This window comes from Haliotis asinina, chromosome 12, assembly GCF_037392515.1.
Source record: "Haliotis asinina isolate JCU_RB_2024 chromosome 12, JCU_Hal_asi_v2, whole genome shotgun sequence".
Lineage (NCBI taxonomy): Eukaryota > Metazoa > Mollusca > Gastropoda > Lepetellida > Haliotidae > Haliotis > Haliotis asinina.
The window spans coordinates 27,074,493-27,098,185 of NC_090291.1; the positions used below are offsets into that span (position 1 = coordinate 27,074,493).

The 23,693-nt window shown below is 40.4% G+C and overlaps 1 protein-coding gene across 1 annotated transcript in view; it reads left to right on the forward strand.

Moving 5' to 3' along the window:
- Window positions 1-23,693, forward strand: part of LOC137257598 (uncharacterized protein KIAA0513-like) — a 65,447-nt gene that overhangs the window by 14,406 nt on the left and 27,348 nt on the right. Inside the window, exon 3 of the mRNA XM_067794916.1 lies at window positions 9,674-9,722. Within this exon, the coding sequence (XP_067651017.1) occupies window positions 9,674-9,722 (49 nt within the window). The remainder of the gene's footprint in view (window positions 1-9,673; window positions 9,723-23,693) is intronic.

Consider the following 23,693-nt stretch of genomic DNA (forward strand, 5'->3'; position numbering starts at 1 on the left):
AACAATTATACCTTGTTTGCAAGATTAATAATTACAGTGGATCACAACAATTATACCTTGTTTGCAAGATTAATAATTACAGTAGATCACAACAATTATACCTTGTTTGCAAGATTAATAATTACAGTAGATCACAACAATTATACCTTGTTTGCAAGATTAATAATTACAGTGGATCACAACGATTAAACCTTGTCTCTAAGATTAATAATTACATTGGAATACACCTTCACCATATCTGTATGTTTAATAGTTAGGAAGATTTTTCACTTTTTTGTTTGACCAACCAGTCAAAAGTCTAAATGAGACCCCAAAAACTTGTTTAATTGCTTATGTAAGTTTCATTTACTGCTCCATTTTTGATAAGAAAAGGCAAGATAAAATTGCAAAAAAGTAAGATTACTAATAAGTATGTAGATATGAAGTCTCTGTGTTTGAGAACATTGCTTTCTAAATGGTAATTACCTAAACAACTACTAGCTTTCATTAGCAGTAATAACATAACTGAGTCAAACACATTGAAACTCTATTGTCTTTCTCCTCCATCATCTCTCAGTCTCCCACCCAACACGCATCTCTCTCTCGCACCCAACACATATATCTCTCTCCCACCCAACACACATCTCTCTCTCATGCCCAAGACACATCTCTCTCCCACCCAACACGCATCTCTCTCTCACGCCCAAGACACATCTCTCTCCCACCCAACACGCATCTCTCTCTCACGCCCAACACACATCTCTCTCCCACTCAACACGCATCTCTCTCTCACGCCCAAGACACATCTCTCTCTCACCCAACACGCATCTCTCTCTCACGCCCAAGACACATCTCTCTCCCACCCAACACGCATCTCTCTCTCACGCCCAACACACATCTCTCTCTCACCCAACACGCATCTCTCTCTCACGCCCAACACACATCTCTCTCTCACCCAACGCACATCTCTCTCACGCCCAACACACATCTCTCTCCCACCCAACACACATCTCTCTCTCACGCCCAACACACATCTCTCTCCCACCCAACACGCATCTCTCTCTCATGCCCAACACACATCTCTCTCCCACCCAACACGCATCTCTCTCTCACGCCCACCACACATCTCTCTCCCACCCAACACGCATCTCTCTCTCACGCCCAACACACATCTCTCTCCCACCCAACACGCATCTCTCTCTCACGCCCAACACACATCTCTCTCCCACCCAACACGCATCTCTCTCTCTCACGCCCAACACACATCTCTCTCCCACCCAACACGCATCTCTCTCTCACGCCCAACACACATCTCTCTCCCACCCAACACGCATCTCTCTGTCACGCCCAACACACATCTCTCTCTCACCCAACACGCATCTCTCTCTCACGCCCAACACACATCTCTCTCTCACCCAACACGCATCTTTCTCTCACACCCAACACACATCTCTCTCTCACCCAACACGCATCTCTCTCTCGCGCCCAACATGCATCTCTCTCTTACCCAACACACATCTCTCTCTCACCCAACACACATCTCTCTCTCACGCAACACGCATCTCTCTCTCGCGCCCAACATGCATCTCTCTCTCACCCAACACACATCTCTCTCCCACCCAACACGCATCTCTCTCACCCAACACGCATCTCTCTCTTAACCAACACACATCTCTCTCACCCAACACACATCTCTCTCTAACCCAAAACACATCTCTCTCCCACCCAACACGCATCTCTCTCACCCAACACGCATCTCTCTCACACCCAGCATTCATCTCTCACTTACCCAACACACATCTCTCTCTCACCCAACACGCATCTCTCTCTTGCGCCCAACATGCATCTCTCTCTTACCCAGCACACATCTCTCTCTCACCCAACACACATCTCTCTCTCACCCAACACGCATCTCTCTCACCCAACACGCATCTCTCTCACCTAACACGCATCTCTCTCTTAACCAACACACATCTCTCTCACCCAACACACATCTCTCTCACCCAACACACATCTCTCTCCCACCCAACACGCATCTCTCTCACACCCAGCATTCATCTCTCACTTACCCAACACACATCTCTCTCTCACCCAACACGCATCTCTCTCTCGCGCCCAACACACATCTCTCTCTCACCCAACACACATCTCTCTCTCACCCAACACGCATCTCTCTCACCCAACACACATCTCTCTCTCACCCATCATGCATCTCTCTCACCCAACACACATCTCTCTCTCACCCAACATGCATCTCTCTCACCCAACACACATCTCTCTCTTACCCAACACACATCTCTCTCCCACCCAACATGCATCTCTCTCACCCAACACACATCTCTCTCTCACCCAACACACATCTCTCTCACCCAACACACATCTCTCTCACCCAACACGCATCTCTCTCTCACCCAACACATATATCCCTCCCACCCAGCACACACCTCTCTCTTACCCAACACACATCTCTCTCTCACCTAACACACATCTCTCTCTTACCCAACACATATCTCTCTCTTACCCAGCACACATCTTTCTCTCACCCAGCACACACCTCTCTCTCACCCAATACACATCTCTCTCCCACCCAGCACACATCTCTCTCTTAACCAACACACATCTCTCTCTCACCCAACACACACCTCTCTCACACCCAACACACATCTCTCTCTGTCACCCAACACACATCTCTCTCCCACCCAGCATACATCTCTCTCTTACCCAACACATATCTCTCTCTTACCCAGCACACATCTCTCTCTCACCCAACACACATCTCTCTCTCACCCAGCACACACCTCTCTCTCAACCAACACACATCTCTCTTTCACCCAACACACATCTCTCTCCCACCCAGCAGACACAAATAGACACAAACCATTCTGAGCTGAATAGAAAATGGGTTTATAGGTTTTATGTAGACCTATCCAAGACTAATTTATCAGCAGATATCCTTAAGAAGTACGTGTGTCAAGGCTTTTGAAATCTAGGAGTTTCTCTTTTCTTTTGTTTTTTTCAGAACCTTTTGGTATGATCATACTGCTCGTGAGGTACAGTCTGACCTGTATTTATGAACGTGTCCAAATCTGATTTCTTGCTGATTGTATGTCATCAGACCCAGATAACCAGATTGGCCCACACTATGAAACAATGGTACGCTGCTCGACCAAACTGTGTGTTCTAGCTGTTAGTGATGGCTCCCTCCTGCCACACGCAGCAACCCAACTACCTAGGTCACTGTTAATCAGGTCACTGTTACCAGCTTTAAATCAATCAATACAGATGCCTAACAACATTTTTCTGTATTTATGTGAATATTGTTGTAAGATGTCTTCAGACTTGGATGTAGACTCATCGTAAAAAAACACTGTGCCTGATCATTGGCTGTATATTGATCCTGAAGTGTCCGGTCAACTTGCTGCGTCACTGGAGAGTGTTTAAATATCCATGTTATTTAGATGGTAATTGATCGCTCACTAAGTCAGTCAGTTTTGCTTAGTGGTACACCCACACACTGATGCAGATCAATTTGCTGGCTGCTCCATGTTCCTACTCCAGCATGTGACCGTCTGCAAGCAATCCGTTCTGATTTAGTGTGTGGTGTGTGTCATGGCCAAATGGGATAACTGATCAAATATCAGGAGGACTCACTGGTGTTGAATAGTAACCAAAAGTCAGTTTAATGCCTTTGTTGTTGCAGTTCATGTCAGTGTATCTCTGCCCATTCTTTCTGTGACCATGGAGACTCTGGGGGTTTGAGTTCCTGGTTTGCCTGATTAAGACTCTTAGTTTGTAACCTCAAGGCTTTGACAGGACACGATGATAAAGAGGAAATATTACTATTACAGCATTGTTAAAGTGACAAGGGAGGGGTCTTGCATCAATAGCTGCAGTTTAAACTATTCAGTCTAGCAGTCAGTGTTAGCATGTCAAGAAGAGTTACAATCATGTTATGAGGATGTAAAGAAAACAGATAAATGTGCATCTTATAGCTTCAATATAGAAAGTTCTGTACCAGTGAAGATCTGCAAAGGAATTGGTCTTTAGCAACCCATGCTGGTTGTAAGAAACAACTGATGGACTCTCTGACTGGGTTGACACTTGTCATTATATCTTATTCATGTAGATCAAGATTATGATGTTGATCACTGGATTGTCCGGTCCAAACTCAATTATTTACAAACTGCCACCATATAGCTGGCATATTGCATGTTAAACAACAAACAAGGATAAACTAGAAAGTTCTAAATGTTTGTTATTATGTTGGTGTTGGAAGATGTAAATTTACTTATTGTTTGTTGATGCTCTAAACATGTCTGTCCTTCATGTAAAACCCATATCCCGCCGAAGTGCCTACAATACCTGTTTTTCACTCATGGAAATGATGGTCATATATGAACATTCTCCCTCTTGCATTCACATTATTAGAAAACGCAACTGCAATGCTGATATTTTCAAACAGGCTTCCATTTTCCGAGATGGACTCAAGCTTCTGACGAGTTGATCCTTGTGTTTGTGACCATCAAGATTAGGTTATCTTGGTGTGGACTGTTGATACTGTGGCATTGTGACATCTTGTGTGGCACTTGAAGAGTTAATTCCAATACAGCTGATCATTGGTATTGATTGTGGGGACAAGATGCAAGGCTGCTGTCATGAGGCATCTCATCACCCTGACCAGCCATGATCAACCCTGTCATACCTGACTGTGACTTCAAGCCTCTGGTCACTGATGGTCAATTGCCTGACCAGCCACTTCATGTGCAGTGTGATGAACAGCTCATTTTAAAGGTCAGCTACCACCAAATTGTTCTGATTGCAAGAGTCTGCTGTGGAGCCGTTAAGAAACTCTTTGGTTCCATTGGACATAGAGCTCACCTGAAGCACTGTGCATAGGCAAATACATATTGTTTTGCAATAAATTGGAATTCAGGTATCTGTATAATATTGCAATGTGTATTGCAATATATTAGGAAGTTCAGTGTTTGACAATGAATGACACTAATTGTGCACATCAATTCTATTTTCTATGCTTTAGGTTCCTAAATAATATATATTATGGTTCTTATGGAACTGAAACATGATATATGATAATATGGGGTAATATGTGATTATAAGGAGCACATTGTCCCTATTTCAATAAATTATCGCATCACCCTATTAGAAATAGGACTGCACAGTTTTTCCGATATACTGATATGTGTAAGTACGCTTATCAAACAATATGTTCTGCAATATTTTTTCAGAGAACTGGTATAGTGGGTAAAGAACATACATGAAGTTTTCATGATTATCTTTAACATCTACACAGACTTTCACTCACAACACATGCTTTGTTTTGTTATTCAATGACAAAACAGCATACTGTCATACTGTATATTTTATAAAAAGAAAATATAATCCCTGACTATGCAACCTAATTTTAAGATTTTTAAGTGGGTTTTCATGTTCTCTTGGCAATGAAAAACTCTTGCTTTGAACGTTGAGACATGTTTGTCTATCTGCTCTGTAGTGAGTGGGTGAGTTAATGTTGTGTAATACTGCAATCATTCGTACTGTTGTTGTTATCACTTTAAAGTAAACAGACAGACCATTGGTTGATAGTGTAGCAGCTATGAAGTTCCATCACTGTGGTCCTTCAGATCTCATGGACATTCTCTTCACATGACCAGAGAAATATATGTTCAGCACCCTGGTGTGTCCTGGTGTATCTGTCTACAGTAGTATGATTTATGATACACCCTGTAGAGTGACACACAATGAACAAGATGATGATGTGGCCCAGTTTGTCTCTTTTGGCAAGGAACGTTTTCTGGGTTCAGCATGGTGGACACACACTAAGTCCACCCTCGTTTTTTGTTCAGGGTCAAGCAGTGTCATGATTAGTTCTATTGTGGGGTCTGACATAGGCAGGCTTCATTGGAACAACCATTTTGAAAGTCAGTTTGGAGTCAAGCGAATGAGATGTGGATGGTCACTTAGAAACTAGTCTCACTCCTTCCCATGTGTCACATCTAATCAACCACTTATTTGAGTTATTTTAGTGGAATTGGGTTACAGTAGCCATTTTTTCACTTTTTTGTGATGAAACTAATTGTTTCATCTTTTTTGAGCTCATCATATGGAGTTGTATATTCCCATGACAAGATGCCATTTTTCTGCAATAGAGGCAGCCAGCATGAACATATGTGTCCTGTGTCTTGTCACAGGGAACGGGAGGCTATGGGATTAACCGAATGTCATCTCTAGACAGCAGACCTAGTTGTCACCAAGCCCCTTATTGGAAGTGGTGATATTTGTTATCAGGAACAAGTGATCAATACTTGGCAAAATGTACCCATAGTGAATGTATCAGTAAGCTGGTCAATCCTAATGGCCATGCCAGACTGTGAGGGTGGATAATTGCCATCACTTAACACAAGATGTTTATTAGTGGTGGTAAATTCCTATGTCTGTGTTGCATAATGATTAGTAAAAGGATAGAAATGTGGCAACTCTCAGGAGCTAAGAAAAAGAATCTGCTAAATTTAGATAATTTAATGGTTGGCACATCAGATTTTGGAGTTAGTAATGACTGATGTAGAGGAGGTGAAGTCATCTCTACATCAGGCTTGTGATAACAAGACTTTAGATTGGGAACACAGTCTGCACAGTGGCTACAGAGACTGCTAGGAGCTAGGCACAGTCAGTCTGCACTGTTGTAAATGGCACCTTTGGAATATTATGATTATCACTGCTGATGAGGAATCTGTTTCCCTTGACTTTCTGATGTCATAAACTGTCCTGGATACATCTGGTTGTTCATATACTGTCCAGGATGTGCCTTAATACTCATATAATGGTTAGCATGTGTCTCTGTTTTGATATACTGTCCAGAAAGTGTCTGTGTGTTGATATACTGTCCAGGAAGTGTCTGTATGTTGATACACTGTCCAGGAAGTGTCTGTATGTTGATATACTGTCCAGGATGTGTCTGTATGTTGATATACTGTCCAGGATGGGCCTGTATGTTGATATACTGTCCAGGATGTGTCTGTATGTTGATATTTTGTCCAGGATGTGTCTGCATGTTGATATACTGTCCAGGATGTGTATGTTGATATTTTGTCCAGGATGTGTCTGTATGTTGATATTTTGTCCGGGATCTGTCTGTATTTGGATCTAATGTCCAGCAAGTGTTTGTATGTTGATATTCTGTCCAGGATGTGTCTGTATGTTGATGTACTGTCAGGATTGACATTCCAAAATACTGTATCAGTTTTCAACAAAGAAATATTTGACCTACTCTAACACTGTTATCAGCATACAATGTTGTTTTGTGAATTGAACCATGATGGATGGCTTTTACACACTCATTGGTGTGAAATAGTTCAAACCAGCTTAGTTTCAGAACAGCTCACTTTACTTGGCGTGATGAAGCTTCTCCATTTCATTCTGGCCATATTGATCTACAAAACAGTATAGGGTCTATCCTTGATGTAATGTGAGATTTTTATCAATGTGAGAGGAAGGATTCTGCTGGATCCTTTTGACCTCACTACTTCACAGCTCACAAGACGCATCCCTTTGCAATGTGTACATGTTGATTAAGGATGCAGCATGTCTGAAATATGCAATTTGACAGCGGAAGGTCAAAGACAACTGGAATCATACAAAGAACAGGATATGTTCTGAAGACATCAGCAGAGTACAGTCAGCTTATACACTGAGTCTACAGCGAAACATGATGTACCCTGTGTGTAGAGACATAGTGTACCCTGTGTGTAGAGAAACATGATGTGCCCTGTGTGTAGAGACATAGTGTACCCTGTGTGTAGAGAAACATGATGTACCCTGTGTGTAGAGAAACATGATGTACCCTGTGTGTAGAGACATAGTGTACCCTGTGTGTAGAGAAACATGATGTGCCCTGTGTGTAGAGACATAGTGTACCCTGTGTGTAGAGAAACATGATGTGCCCTGTGTGTAGAGACATAGTGTACCCTGTGTGTAAAGACATAGTGTACCCTGTGTGTAGAGAAACATGATGTACCTTGTCTATAGACAGACATCATGTACATTGTCTTTAGAGAAACATGATGTGCCCTGTGTGTAGAGACATAGTGTACCCTGTGTGTAGAGAAACATGATGTGCCCTGTGTGTAGAGACATAGTGTACCCTGTGTGTAAAGACATAGTGTACCCTGTGTGTAGAGAAACATGATGTACCTTGTCTATAGACAGACATGATGTATATTGTCTTTAGAGACATGATGAACCTTGTCTATAGAGAGACTTGATGAACCTTTGGAATTACATGCTAATGCTCCTCTTTAGGTTCCAAGTTGAATGTACATGAACATGCATGTGTTAATCCCAGGATGTGATTGAGTATTTGATGCTTGATCTTAGATCTTCTTAATGATGCCAGCCAACTGAATATCATGGGTGAATCTGTCCAGGAAGTAGCAGCTGCTAGCTGTGTGATGTGTATAGTTCCAATCCCATCCCTCTCATCATATGGAAATTATGTAGCCCGACTATCCTTCTTATCATCTTGGTCACAGCACAGATATGGACTGATTTGATTGAAATCCCCTCTCATACATTTTCACATTAAATGCCACAACCTCTTTTACATGATTCCAACTATACTATACAAAAAAAATTAGGATGTTGGTATTTTTATGATTGATATTTTATCAGTGTGTCAGTGAATAAGTAGATAATTATTCATAACTTCAAACTTTACATATATCCCTGACTATTTTTGTCCAGTATATTTGAAAACATGCATGTAGAAACCTTTGCAAACAGTTTTATCAAATGTACTTTAATAGGTTTTGGGGCTGTACCTGAAAAGCAGCAAAAATACTCCAGACTGAGATGTCTTAAACAGCTGGAATCAATCCTGATGTTCATCAGTAATGTTACATTGGGATTTCATGAACTTGATCTCACCTTCTGACTTTACCTTTTGGAACTTCACCCTTCTGAAACTACCTGTCTGGCCTCACCTCCTGTTGACCTCCTCCTTCTGACCTCCTCCTCTTGATTTCATGCAATTGACCTCGCCTTCTGTTGAAACTTCAGCCTTCTGAAACCAGCCTTGTGACCTTGCAGGTCTGACTTTCCCTTTTGGGACTTTACCATTTTGAAATCAGCCTTGTGACCTTGCACTACTTACTTGTCCTTTTGGAACTTTACCATTCTTAAACCATCCTTTTGACCTTGCACTTCTGACTTTTCCTTTTGCAACTTTATCATTCTGAAACCAGCCTTCTGACCTTGCACTTCTGACCTTTCCTTTTGGAACTTGACCATTGTGAAACCAGCCTTGTGACCATGCACTTCTTAATTGTCCTTTTGGAACTTTACCATTCTGAAACGATACTTGTGACCTTGCACTTCTGACTTCTCCTTTTGGTACTTTACCATTCTGAAACCATCCTTGTGGCCTGACTTGTGGTCAGCATGTGGTTGACTGACACTGGGATCATTCCTTGAAAGGACAAAGCTGTTGGGCTCATTCTCAGCATGCAGTCTGCATCAGATTGATGTAGGTGTTAATTATGCGAAGCCACTTAATGATGATTGTCGTATTGTTGATTTGTTGGTTGTGATGATCATGAGGTGCACCATGGGTATAATTATGAATTATATATTGAGCAGCTTCAGCTTCCATGATTACTGATTTATCTGTTCTGTGTTTCAGTTTGGATATAGCACAAACGGAAAAAGCCAAATTTGGAGAACTTTGTCAGGTAAGTACTCATTGGTTACCATGTTTCGGAGTCAATGTTTTGGTAATGCGTCAATTCCAGCTGTCTTTAGGAAAAACATTCTTTTGGAGCTTTACTACATTGTATACCACTAATTGCTCATGGATATGACAGCACATATACTCCATCTGCTCCATTAAGTTCAGTGAAATTTGTCTGCAACAGATTTCCACAATTTTCTCCTTAATGTTTTTTGACCAAGTGACATGTGCTAGCTATTGATTTTTAATTTTTTACATGAATAGTTAACAGAAATAACATATTTCTGAAATAGCTTCACACAGTTCAATGTTTAGCCACACATTCAGGGAAAGTAGACCTTCTAAAAGGTTTTGTTCTACATCCCTTGCTTCAGCAAGTATTGTGGGAGGCAGTGCTGTTGATGTCCCTGGGTGATCACTGCTGTGCACACAGTCATGGCTACAGAATCAATAATGCCAGCTGCAATTGGGAAATGCCACATCATACTGGGTTGTGATTAATTGTAATGATTAATCAATGAAGTTGCAGCAATTGGCTTGTGTTTGATCTCTGAGGGTGTGACTTTTCTGTCTGTCTTGTTTCATTCTTTCATTCCCCATCCACGTCACACCAAAAGAGGTTAAAATATGGTACTTGTTGGTCCCTGCCTGGCGCTTGGCATTAATGGGCACAACAAAGACTGGTTGGCTCTTGGTCAGTATAATGTGTATGAGTGAGGTATTCATGCTTAACTGTGGCATGAGCCACAGCAAGCAAGCACTTTGAAACCTTATTAGTCAGGGCTAGTACAATCCACACACACACACACGCATGTCTTCATTTGAGCAAAATATTCTTAAGTGATTTAAACATATTTATATCCAATGAAAGGAACCAGTAAACAAGCAAAAGCTTACATAAATACTGTTCAAGGATGTTATTCTTAAGTTTGATGTTAAACCTTCATTCATTCATTCATTCATTCATTCATTCATCCATCTATTTCTGTAAGGTTAATGATTTTGATGTTTTACATTGTCTTCATGTTGAAACCAGTTGTAGAGTGTATCTCATATCACAAGATATTCTGCTGTGACAGAGTTCTCCCAAGATCAACAGCAAGCCATAGCAATGATTGAAATATCTGACATGAAACAATGTTATCCTTATGTGAAACCACAACTGATTTCCCTCCCTGAGGAGGTTAATGCCAAAGAGTCCCTGTCAGTGTAATTGGGATTTGTTCATTGGTATGGAAAGCACGGATATTGGTCATATGCATCACTGGTTTGGAAAGCTTAGAGGTACACCAGTAAATTCATTCAAATAACTCCAAGCTTGGTATAAGCAGGGATTGCATGTTTTAAGCATACACTCTTCTGTAAGATTTCATGTTATCTAAAGCTGTTTTACATGCGTAGATGGTTTTCCATCAAAATGAAACTGTTGTGTTTTCTATTAATCTCAGAAAGACCAACGCTAGAGTTTCAGCTTACTTACATACAACGTACACATAAGACTTCAGGTTACAATTTGCCCAAACTGGAAGTTTAACATATTAGATAATAATATCTTGAGATGTGATGTGGTGGTAAACTGTCCTGATTGGTTGAAAGAATAATTTGTCATGTATTTTACAAATGTCCAGTAGTTGTGTGGATTAATGGTACCAGGCTCTATATATTCCTTCAGTAAGTCTGCCGTCATGAAGGGACATAGGTGGCTTAGTTCCCTCTGTTGTATTGCATTAGTTTAGTGTACTTTAACCTGACCAGCAATAATATAGTCTGCATGCTGTGACAGCCTCTGCAACAACACATGCTACCTTCTATGCAAGGGTATTGTACATTCAGCAGTTTCAGCACCTGCAACAACACATGCTACCTTCTATGCAAGGGTATTGTACATTCAGTGGTTTCAGCACCTGCAACAACACATGCTACCGTCTATGCAAGGGTATTGTACATTCAGCAGTTTCAGCACCTGCAACAACACATGCTACCTTCTATGCAAGGGTATTGTACATTCAGCGGTTTTAGCACCTGCAACAACACATGCTACCTTCTATGCAAGGGTATTGTACATTCAGTGGTTTCAGCACCTGCAACAACACATGCTACCGTCTATGCAAGGGTATTGTACATTCAGCGGTTTCAGCACCTGCAACAACACATGCTACCTTCTATGCAAGGGTATTGTACATTCAGCGGTTTCAGCACCTGCAACAACACATGCTACCTTCTATGCAAGGGTATTGTACATTCAGCGGTTTCAGCACCTGCAACAACACATGCTACCGTCTATGCAAGGGTATTGTACATTCAGCGGTTTCAGCACCTGCAACAACACATGCTACCGTCTATGCAAGGGTATTGTACATTCAGCGGTTTCAGCACCTGCAACAACACATGCTACCGTCTATGCAAGGGTATTGTACATTCAGCGGTTTCAGCACCTACAACAACACATGCTACCGTCTATGCAAGGGTATTGTACATTCAGCGGTTTCAGCACCTACAACAACACATGCTACCTTCTATGCAAGGGTATTGTACATTCAGCGGTTTCAGCACCTGCAACAACACATGCTACCGTCTATGCAAGGGTATTGTACATTCAGCGGTTTCAGCACCTGCAACAACACATGCTACCGTCTATGCAAGGGTATTGTACATTCAGCGGTTTCAGCACCTGCAACAACACATGCTACCGTCTATGCAAGGGTATTGTACATTCAGCGGTTTCAGCACCTACAACAACACATGCTACCTTCTATGCAAGGGTATTGTACATTCAGCGGTTTTAGCACCTGCAAGAACACAATTGCTACCTTCTATGCAAGGGTATTGTACATTCAGCGGTTTTAGCACCTACAAGAACACAATTGCTACCTTCTATGCAAGGGTATTGTACATTCAGCTGTTTCAGCATCATGCATAATGTTCATCATTATACTAAGTCTGTCATCTCCATGGCTAAGTAATGTAGAAACATTCATGGAAGTGACATGTGAGGGTATCATGTGTATAAATCTGCTGACACAGCTGCAAGTAAATGTTGTGCAGTCACTTTAAGGTACGATTATAGTTATCTACATCCTCAAGACTTGTCATATATGTAGGGATGAAGGTGGGGGGAAAGTCAGACCATTGCAGTGGGACTCATAGTATACTTGTTCTGAAAAATTTATTAATTGGTACCTTTATCATACATCTGTATTGTTAATATTTAGTGAAGCATCAGCTCCAAATAGCAGACATTCTGATAAAATGAACTCATTACTCTCAACTCTATTGATATTTTACCAAGACCTTTCACCCAAATCACTTATTGACTGAGCACTGCTCTTTGAAATGACTATGTGACAAATCTACCGTGTGCGTCCTGGTTTGTAATGTCATCAGTCTGTCACTGATTACTGGTTAATGCATAAGCCATGTATACACTTTACTCCTGTTGCTGTCCAGTTTCAACTCAAGTTAATCAATCATAAGTAATAACCCTACAACTAGCTATTTCTGACCACCAACTTCATTATATTTTGCTCAAGGCGACCTGCTGTATTGTGCAATTAGGAGCTTGGTATGGCCACAGTGGTTAAAGTAGGACATTCCCCACAAATGCTTGACAGTTCTAGACTATTGAAACTGTCCAAACAAGATGAATATGTCAGAAATAAATAAATAGATATCATTGAACACATAAATCTTTTCCATATCCCCACCCTACATCCCCCTCTCACACATCCCCGCACCACATCACCCACCCACACATCACTACACCACATCCCCTCCCCACACATCCCCACACTACATCCCCCTCTCACACATCCCCACACCACATCCCCCTCTCACACATCCCCACACCACATCCCCCTCCCACACATCCCCACACCACATCCCCCTCCCACACATCCCCACACCACATCCCCCTCCCACACATCCCCACACTACATCCCTCTCTCAGACATCCACCCACCACATCCCCCTCTCACACATCCCCACACCACATCCCCCTCCCACACATCCCCACACTATATCCCCCTCTCAGACATCCACCCACCACATCCCCCTCTCAGACATCCCCACACCACATCCCCCTTCCACACATCCCCACACCACATTCCCCTCTCACACATCCCCAGACAACATCCCCCTCTCACAAATCCCCACACCACATCCATCTCCCACACATCCCCACACCACATCCCCCTCCCACATATCCCCACACCACATCCCCCTTCCACATACCCCACACCACACACACCTCCCACGCACCTCCACACCTCACCCCCTCCCACCCATCCCCACACCTCACTCCGCTTTCACAGATCCCCACACCACATCCCCCTCCCACATGCCCCACACCACATTCTCCTCTAGCACATCCCCCTCACACATACCCCACACAACAACCCCTCCCTACACATCCACACACTTCATCTTCCCTCCACAGTACCATTTTGGAATAATGACTGAGAATAATGTTATGATGATACAGCATCCTGATCTATCCTCTGAACAACCAGAGAATGCCTCTCAAGTGCTTTATTGATGCATCGCTGATGCTTCATATCAGCCATCCAATTATCTGCAGGGTAGTATGTATGCTTGACCTTTATGAGAAAGGAAAATTTCATCCATCATATGCTTTCCTTCTTTTCTGGTGCTGTTTACCGAAGTGACGTCTTTGTGTCATCAAGACTAATCTCCTCCCCTAGTTTCATTGTTCAAGTGACTAGGACAAGCTCAAACAGATGGCTGGCCAGACAATTTAGAAATGTGTTATAGAGGAGGTCAGACTGTATAAACCTCTGACATTTCATGTTGCCAACGTACATACCAGTAGCTGTCTTCAAAAATAAACTCAGCGCAGTAAGGATATAAAATTCAAGCTACTACAGTAAAAATATAAACATATTCGAAGATTCAAAATTTGTTTAGAACCATTTCAGTGTTCCAACAGCTATATGTACACATGGACAAAGTCTTGCACTTGCCCATATTTTGTTCTTTATCCCCTGCAATGCATTTTGCAGGGGGTATCAAAATGTGCTTGCGTCTGTCCATCCATCTGTACATCCATCCCTGTACATTTATGTTTTCCAGGGCAAAGAAATTTAAAACTGTTTAATATTACTTCTCCAAACCTGGCACATAGATAGCTCTGCTGGTGTACTGGTGCCATTTGGTAGTTTTGGAATTCTGAATGAAATATTTTGGGCGTTTCACTGGCAACAAGTTTGACTTTGACTGAAATTGGTGATAGTGCTTTTTCCGGATAAGAAATCTAAAACCGTTCACTAAGTCTTCACCAAACTTGCCACAGAGATTGGTCTAGTGGTGTAATAGTGCCTTTTGGTAGTTCTGGAATTCTGAATAAAATATTTTTGGCATTTCCATGGCAACAAGGTTGACTTTGAAATTGGTGGGAGTGATCTCTTCCAGAGCAGAACTCTAAAACCGTTCACTATTTCTTCATCAAACTTGGCACATAGATACATCTAGTGGTGAGCATGTGCCTTTTGGTAGTTTGGGTATTCTGAATAAAATATTTTTAATTGCTTCTGTGGAAACAACTTTGACTTAGACTGAAATTGGTGGTAGTGCTCTTTTCCAGAGCAGAACTCTCAACGTGTTCACTATTTCTTCAGCAAACTTGATCTTTTGAAATTGCACTTTGGGTAATTATGTAATGACTGAAATATTTAGCATTTCAAAGGCAACAAATTTGACTGAAATTGGTGGTTGTGCTCATTTCAGGAGCAGAACTTTAAAAACCTTTGATTGCTCTCCTTCCACTTTTCTATATATACACACCAGAACATCTGGCACAGTCATAACTTGTAGACATATCCATGAAAGATGTTTTGCTGTTGCAGGGAACATTGATGACTTTTTCTCTTGTTTTATTACCTTTTTCCACAGCAAGTAACTTATCCAAACCCCAGTTTAACTTCCTATCTGAATAAATTGAACAATTATATGGTTTACGAAATAAAAGAAACTGTTGATTTGTTGATTTGAAGGAAACATGGCAAAACTAATTGTATTGCTGATAACCAGGGGCTAATTATATAAACAAGTGCAGTCAATAAGAAATCAACAATGTATCAATAACCTAGTTCAATATCAATATAGGTGTAACCTCGATTAACTGCAGTGACATCCCTGACTGACCTTCCTCTTCACTGACTGTACCAGATGTGGGATTTGATGTTGGGATATTTGTGTTCCATCCTTGATTGATGCCAATACCTCAAACTTTTGTACCAGAGGATTTCCGTGGCATAATCTACTACACATAAAGTTTCAAACATGTTCTGGGGGATTGAGATGTGGACAGGGTAGAGTTGCAAATGCTTCTTAATGCAAGAAATCACCACTGGCACATGCGGGATGTGGCCGAACATTGTTATCCATTAAGGCAGAGGATGGTCATCAAAATATGGTACAACAACCATTTCTAGGATGTCATTTACATATACCACTGTGCATTCAGATAATGTCTGATCATCACAAGGTCAAGTTTACAGTAATGTGAGTCTGTGGTTTCTGCAGCACCAAAAACAAGCTCAGCTCATGAACGAAAAAAATCAACTTTTGGCCACCTGGTGGACCCTTCCCCATGACTTTAAATTCAGTTATAATCCCCCGCAACCCGTTCTAGGGGATATTAAAATGCACCCCGTCTGTCCGTCCATGTGTGCACATTTATCTTTTCTGGAGCAGGACTCTAAAACCATTCAATATTTCTTTACCAAACTTGACACATAGATTGGTCTAGTGGTGCACTGTAGCCTTTTGATAGTTTTGGGATTCTGAATAAAATATTTTTGGCATTTCCATGGCAACAAGTGTGACTTAAAGTGAAATTGGAGGTAATGCAGTGGATATTGACGACTGTGTCTTCTTGTTTTCAGTTTGAGTGAGTCAAGCTGCTTTGTGCTCTTGGTTAACAGTAGACTTCTGAAAGGTTTCCTGGCCATATGCCTGGCCGAGTTTAGGCATTGTCAGACCATGAACAAACAACAGTGTGGAAGACCCTGGTGCTTTGTGTTTTGCACTGCAGCACTTCACATGATTGAATGGATAAAGTCTTGTGATTGTGATTGCTGTATCATCCCTAGGATTTGTCACTTGTGGTTGACCAACCCAACAGTCTCATTTAATAGCCTTCAGTAACATGCCACCATTCTTCATACCAATGACTTGCCATCTTTGAGCAACTGTACATTGAAGAGGCCTCCATATTTGCTTATCATCTAGTAAATCAATTGACTTCACATCAAGCTGTAAGAATAGTTTGCTGATACTTCTTATTTGGTTAATGACAGACACACATATTGTATGTGATGCTTACCTTTGTAGCACATGCATACCAAAACTCAGTGTTTGATGCACTATATGGAACCCCATGTTGACTGTTAATTTGTCGTAGTAATAACTAGTGATCTGACATGACATTCAAATTTGGTATATAATACATTGATAGTTACAGTCCACAGTACCATGTACAGCCATTGCAGACTAACATTGCCTGCACTTTTGCAATGCTAGTACATATTCCATTCTTGCATATCTCACTTTGATAAGGGCATAAGTAAAACATGCTTAGATCAAAAATATTAGATATTCATTCATATTCGGTTCTGGTGCACATGAATAATGAATTGTATTCATGAAGGGCTACAGTTCGATTCACCGAATATGTGAGTGTATCGTAACAACCTTATTATTTACCAGTGAAGAATGCATCACTCTATTTGTTGAGGTTTCATATCATTGTCCTGGTATTGTGTTTTAATAGCTTTCCTTTTATCATCCAGATTCCTAAATACCATAAATATAAAAACCTGCCCAAAGTTGCAATAGCTTTGAATTTAGAATTTGGTTTTCCTGCCAGGCATTAACTGATGATGAGATGAAAGTTCAGCCCTTGACAGCTGGCAGTAACTAGAAGCTGTATAGCTGGATGTCAGTGTATGGGGGACTGTAGATTTGATGGACGACATGCCTGCCATGTAGCTCAGTAATGAAGGCAGTGAGGAAGAATGATGCATGGACTTGTCACACAAGTCAGAGCACCTAAATGGCAGCTTTTTGCACAGTGTGCTCCAAGATTAAAACTTTTTATGGGCAGTTTCCTATGCTTCTCCCATCTTCTTGCCTGTGTCTCACAGCATCTCACAAGATGACAGATCATGAAGGATGAATTAGCACTCTTCACTTATGTTTTAGAGCAAACTTCTTCCCAAGTATACATCACCTTTCTGAAACCATGAAGAATCTTTGATGCCAACATCCAATAAGCACTGAACTCCCCCATCTAAGTCACCTGCTTGTTTACCTGTCCACCTTGTAATCTTGAACAAGGCTTGATTCCACGCTTAACTTCCCTCAACCAACAAGGAGGGGTAGTTGGGTAGCTTTGTGTTTAATCATTCACTCGTCATGCTGAAGAGATAGTTTCGATTACCTACATGGATACAATGTGTGAAGCCCATTTCTGGTGTTTCCTGTCATGATATTGCCGGAATACTGCTAGAAGTGGAGTAGAGCTAAACTCACTCACTCACAAACAAACATTGTTGTGTATTTTCATGTACGTGTCATAATCAGATAAATTCAGAAGATTTACTTTCACCTTGTGATGACCAGACCTATGCTTGATATGACACAGCTTGTTGACATTGTACTGTGGTCATCAATTACCCCCATGGCAGTAGCTGTCACAGGGTGTACTTACTGGTCATCAGCACCCAACTGTAGTCCGTGGTAGGGACATTCAAGCCACATTTCTAGATATTGCTGTTGAGTGATCTTTTAACCTGCAGTTAACTATAACATAGTGGTATATATAGCTAAAATCTTTTTGTATAATATCAAGAATACGTCTCCAAGCTTTACTTAATTAAATGTTAGTTTGTTACAATGTTTACTTCTGGTTTGAATGTTATACAAAGAAAATGTTTATCTATAACATAGCTATGAGGCATATTATCAAGAATATGTTACTTCTATGAAGAACAAAGATTATGTTCACTTTTTCTTAAAACTGCATAACATTAATACATGTTCCTACTGTCACATCCTGTCTCATACAGTATGCACACAAACCATGGCATCCAACGTTTCCAATAGTAATATAGGCTTTCTTGGCAAATACTTTTAATGGAAAAGCTTCAGTTAAAAAATATGTATTTTTATGTTTTAATCACTAAAACAGTTTATGTCATCTGAGCTTCAGCCATTACGCATATTCCACCGAAACTCACTTGATCGTTTCACTCATGACATCAAGAAATATATGAAAGTGTATTGAAAACATCTAAAATGATTTTACGTATTAACATTATAACTGAACCAATAAAACCGAGTATTCGACAGTTGTTTGCATGATGTACTTACCAGTCTTAGTTCCCAAGTCTTCCATAGCTGACATCAAATGGTCAAGATCTAATAACACTGTATGCTATCATATCTTCCTCGGTGTTCTGTTCTTATCATCATTGAAGTGGTCAAAAGCAGGTCAAACTGTCTCCTTCAGTTATAGTGTAGTCATTTTCTCCATGTATAGATTATTTTGTAAGAGTAAGCATGTTTCCGTCACATTTGCTTGTCAATTGTTATATAGTAGTATCATGCCTGTGTTTCTATATGGTTCAGGAATTTGTGGAGCTAGGTATTATAAATGCATAGAAGAGGTACAAATAACATGCTTCAAATTATTTCTAAGTGTTGGCAGGCATGCATCAAGCTGTTGCACATGTCTACTCAAGTACATGTTATTAAGTTTTGGTTCATATTCTTAAGAATGGAATCACACCGCTGTCATCACCAGTGTTATCTATTCCTAGAAAACCTTGATGAAAATGGTAAACATACATGGGTTTCAGATGTCTGTCACTTACTTTTCGCAACTGGTTTTTCATATGTTTGGATTACACAAAGAGTCCATGATATATATATTTAAAAGTCTGACTTGACCCACTTTGTACATCCACATTTTTAAAGACTTACTTGACTTTCAAAGCATTATTACAGGCTGAAGTATGCCTTACAACACTAAGTGAGGGGACCTTGATTCAAGAAGAAACAAAAAAATTGTGCTATTGAAAACACTGTACAAGTTGTAATCTAGTAGTTCTTGAAGACGAGTACCATGTATTATTTGTATGTGAAAGGTATGCAAATTTCACAAAAAATTATTTACATCAAAAATCAACTACAAAATCTATCTCTTCTCTGTACAAAAAAAGATCCAAACCATCTGTCACAGTTTTCATGAAACATGTGTTTTCCTTATCAAGAAGATGTACATATGTTTTTCCTGTCACATGTCATTGCAATGTCGTCACAGTCACTTGTACTTTGGGCCACTTGGGCAAAATACCGAATAAATGAATTGAATTGAATCAAGTGGTGCCTCCGGTTTGAGGGATTTCTTTTTTCATCTTCACCGGATGTTTCTCTTGCATGATGTAAAATTGGCTTGTATTGCTACGGTCTGATATCAAGTCATAAATTACATCAGGAATATCCTTTATTGCTCCAGAATCCATGGCCACAGTCAAATTGTCAAATATAACCAAAGAGGAAGCCATAGGCAAAAGGCACATTTGATGTCATGTCACATAATACCCAACTCTGCTCATAAATTGTTGCATGCTTCTGTATTTGGCAGAAATTTGTTTTGTCACATTTTTATTGTTATTTTACCAACTGTTTGTGAAAATGTAATAATGGAAGGTGACTTTTTGGATGCTTTTTTCCACATATCAAATAAAAATGATGTTACTATTCTCCTTTTATAACTGGGTATGTCAGACCAACTGTAATCCACCATGTGATATTTCCTCCCACTGGTCATTGTACTCGTATCTGTCTGTTTGAGGTGCTAGTGTTAAAACATGGGAGGTTGTAATGATTGATCTCGGACCTTCCCTACATTATAGCCATCTTCCTTCCTTGAGATACAGACTCTGAGTCACATCCACCACCAGCATCAACAGGCAGGTGCTGGACAATTTCATCATCTCCCAAATCAATATCTAGTACACTTTCTTCAGTTTATATGACAGGTCAAATTTTATCATTCCTTCAGACAGTCTTGGCATCTGTCAGTATATGGTTCCTTAATGGATTTCGACCTTTAAAGGCACATAATCAGTGTTGTAATGTCACTAGGTCGCCATTTGTAATCCCTCCTTTGTGACAACTGGGTCATATGAAGATTATGATCTGCTTTAAGACCAAGTTTCTATGGAAGGGACAGTAATGAGAGATCAAAGATGATATTTGTTCACTGAGGATGTGGTTCTTAAAGTTTGTTTACAGTAATCACATTTGTTTTGACAAAGAGTCACTTTAGTAAGGAGTGGTTGGATATGTTCATTGACTACATGAGGTAGGACACCGTTCCTTCGTTCTATATATCATCCCCATAGGTTATTCTACATATCATCCCTATGGCTCATTCTGGGTATTGACACGTGAAGGTCCCAGGGTAGAATAGGCCTTCAGCAACCCATGCTTGCCATAAAAGACAACCATGCTTGTCATAAGAGGTGACCAACGGGATCGGGAGGTCAGGTTCGCTGACTTGGTTGACACATGTCATCGGTTCCCAATTGTGCAGGTCGATGCTCATGTTGTTGATCACTGGATTGTCTGTTCCAGTCTCGATTATTTACACACCGCCACCATATAGCTGGAATAATACTGAGTGTGGCATAAAACTAAACTAACTCACTCACTCTCTCACATACTCCCATTCTGTATATTATCCCCATGGCTCATTCTATATATCCAGCTAGTGGCTTATTCTATATATCAAACTAGTGGCTTATTCTATATATCATCCTAATGGCTCATTCTATATATCAAACTAGTGGCTTATTCTCTATATCATCCTAATGACTCATTCTGTATATCAGACTAGTAGCTTATCCTACATATCATCCTAATGGCTCATTGTATGTATCATCCCAATGGTCTGCTCTGTATACAGTCAAACCCTGTTTACTTTGACCCCCATATATCTGGGACCGACACCTTCAAGACAATTATTAGGTGGAACAAAACTTACCTTCAGTAATTGTACTCCCCTAGCTGGAGGCTGCGCTTCCGGACTTGGATGGAGAATTTAAAACCATTCCCATTCATTTTCATTGGAAAATGATCCTGTTATCTGGACAGAAAGACCTGTGCACACATGCATGTGTTTGTGTCACCTGTTTACCACACGACTAAATGTATTCATTGTAAATCTCTTGGGAGGCTTTTGATGTGAATTGATTTAATTACGCATCAAAACACTGGGGACGCTTGTCACTTCAGTTGTTAATTAGGATTTGGCAGGTGTGAGAACATATCATCAGGAGTGAAAACAAGGTAATTAGCATTTGGATTAATGCCAATAAGATGAACGTTCAGTGAATTTATTGATGGACATGGTGACGAAACTTCAGTTAGCCAGATGTCTGGATAAATGGGGTTCAACTGTATCATCCCCATGGCTCATTCAATACATCATCCCACTGGTTCATTCTGTACATCATCCCACTGGTTCATTCTGTACATCATCCCCCTGGTTCATTCTGTACATCATCCCACAGGTTCATTCTGTACGTCATCCCACTGGTTCATTCTGTACATCATCCCACTGGTTCATTCTGAACATGCTGAGGGAAAGAAATAAGGGATCACATGAAAGTACAAGTATTCTTTTATTTTTTCCAAGGTGTCTTCACAAGTGTGTAAAGAAACCTGGAAAAGTTCATTCCTCATTTCATCACCAGAGTTCATTCCTTATCTGAACTGTCATTCTTTGATCATCTGGCTATTCTATTTAAAAAATGAAAATGTGATTGAAAATGTGACACAAGGTCATTCCGTTTACTTCACATGGAGGATAAAGAACCTTTAAATCCTAAGATAAGAGGGTTTGGTTTGAATTATGTTTTGAACAAGAGCAATGTAAGAATCAAGAGTTGAAGTTTTGTGTTTGCTTCATTGTTACAACCAGGGGGTATTGTAGCAAGTTGCTATTTTGAATTGATTACTATCTAGCTTTGTTTACACACTGTTAAATAACAGCAAGTCAGCTAAACTGAGAGTATGGAGGCACTGTCAGCTCAGGGGATATTTTTTCTGATTTATTGGGAAATTATGACAGAAATTGATTTTCTTAGGGCATTTTCCATAAATCTTTATATAATTCCCTTGCCACAGGCTTCCAATGTAAGAAGGATCTAATGGGAGATGGAAATTACGAAAGATGATTTTCTCTGGTGTCTGTAAGTGGTGTTTTTTGTCAGCCAAGGTTTTGAGGCATTGCTTTAAGCAATGGTTTCTAATTTCTAAACAAGTATCAGTCTTAAATTTTGTATATTGTATGTTCTGGACTGTGCTGCATGAATTTAGTGGTATTCTTATCAACAATAGAACTATTGGCCTCTTCTTCTTCTTCTTCTTCTTCTTCGTTGTCATCGTCATCATCTCCATTATCACAATTCGTCAGTTTCACATTCATTTTTGCTGTGTGCTTTTGATGAGCATGTAAAAGTATCCTCTGGCCAAGTGCCAGTTTGGTTGTAAGCTTCACAGATAGTGTAAACACATCCTAAAGAAAACAAAAATCTAAACAAATATATAGTTTTATGTCAAATGCAACTGATCTCAGTTCATTTATGACACAAAGACAGAAAGAACTTAATTCATGGTTACAAGCTCTCGTATAAACACATCTCACCACCACCATCCTTCCTGCACAGCCCTCTCTCACAACTGAAAAAACACATCTAAGATGCTATTGCCACCAAATAAGGACATCAATTATAGAAAACCGTTGGTAAAGGGAAGTATGTACTCAACTATGAACAGTTGTCACATGTAAAATAATCTTCATTACAGCTTTTATTTAGAGTGTATTTATACTATCAGTGCATATATGACCAAACCAGAACTAGTCCAGTGGATATTTTTTCCA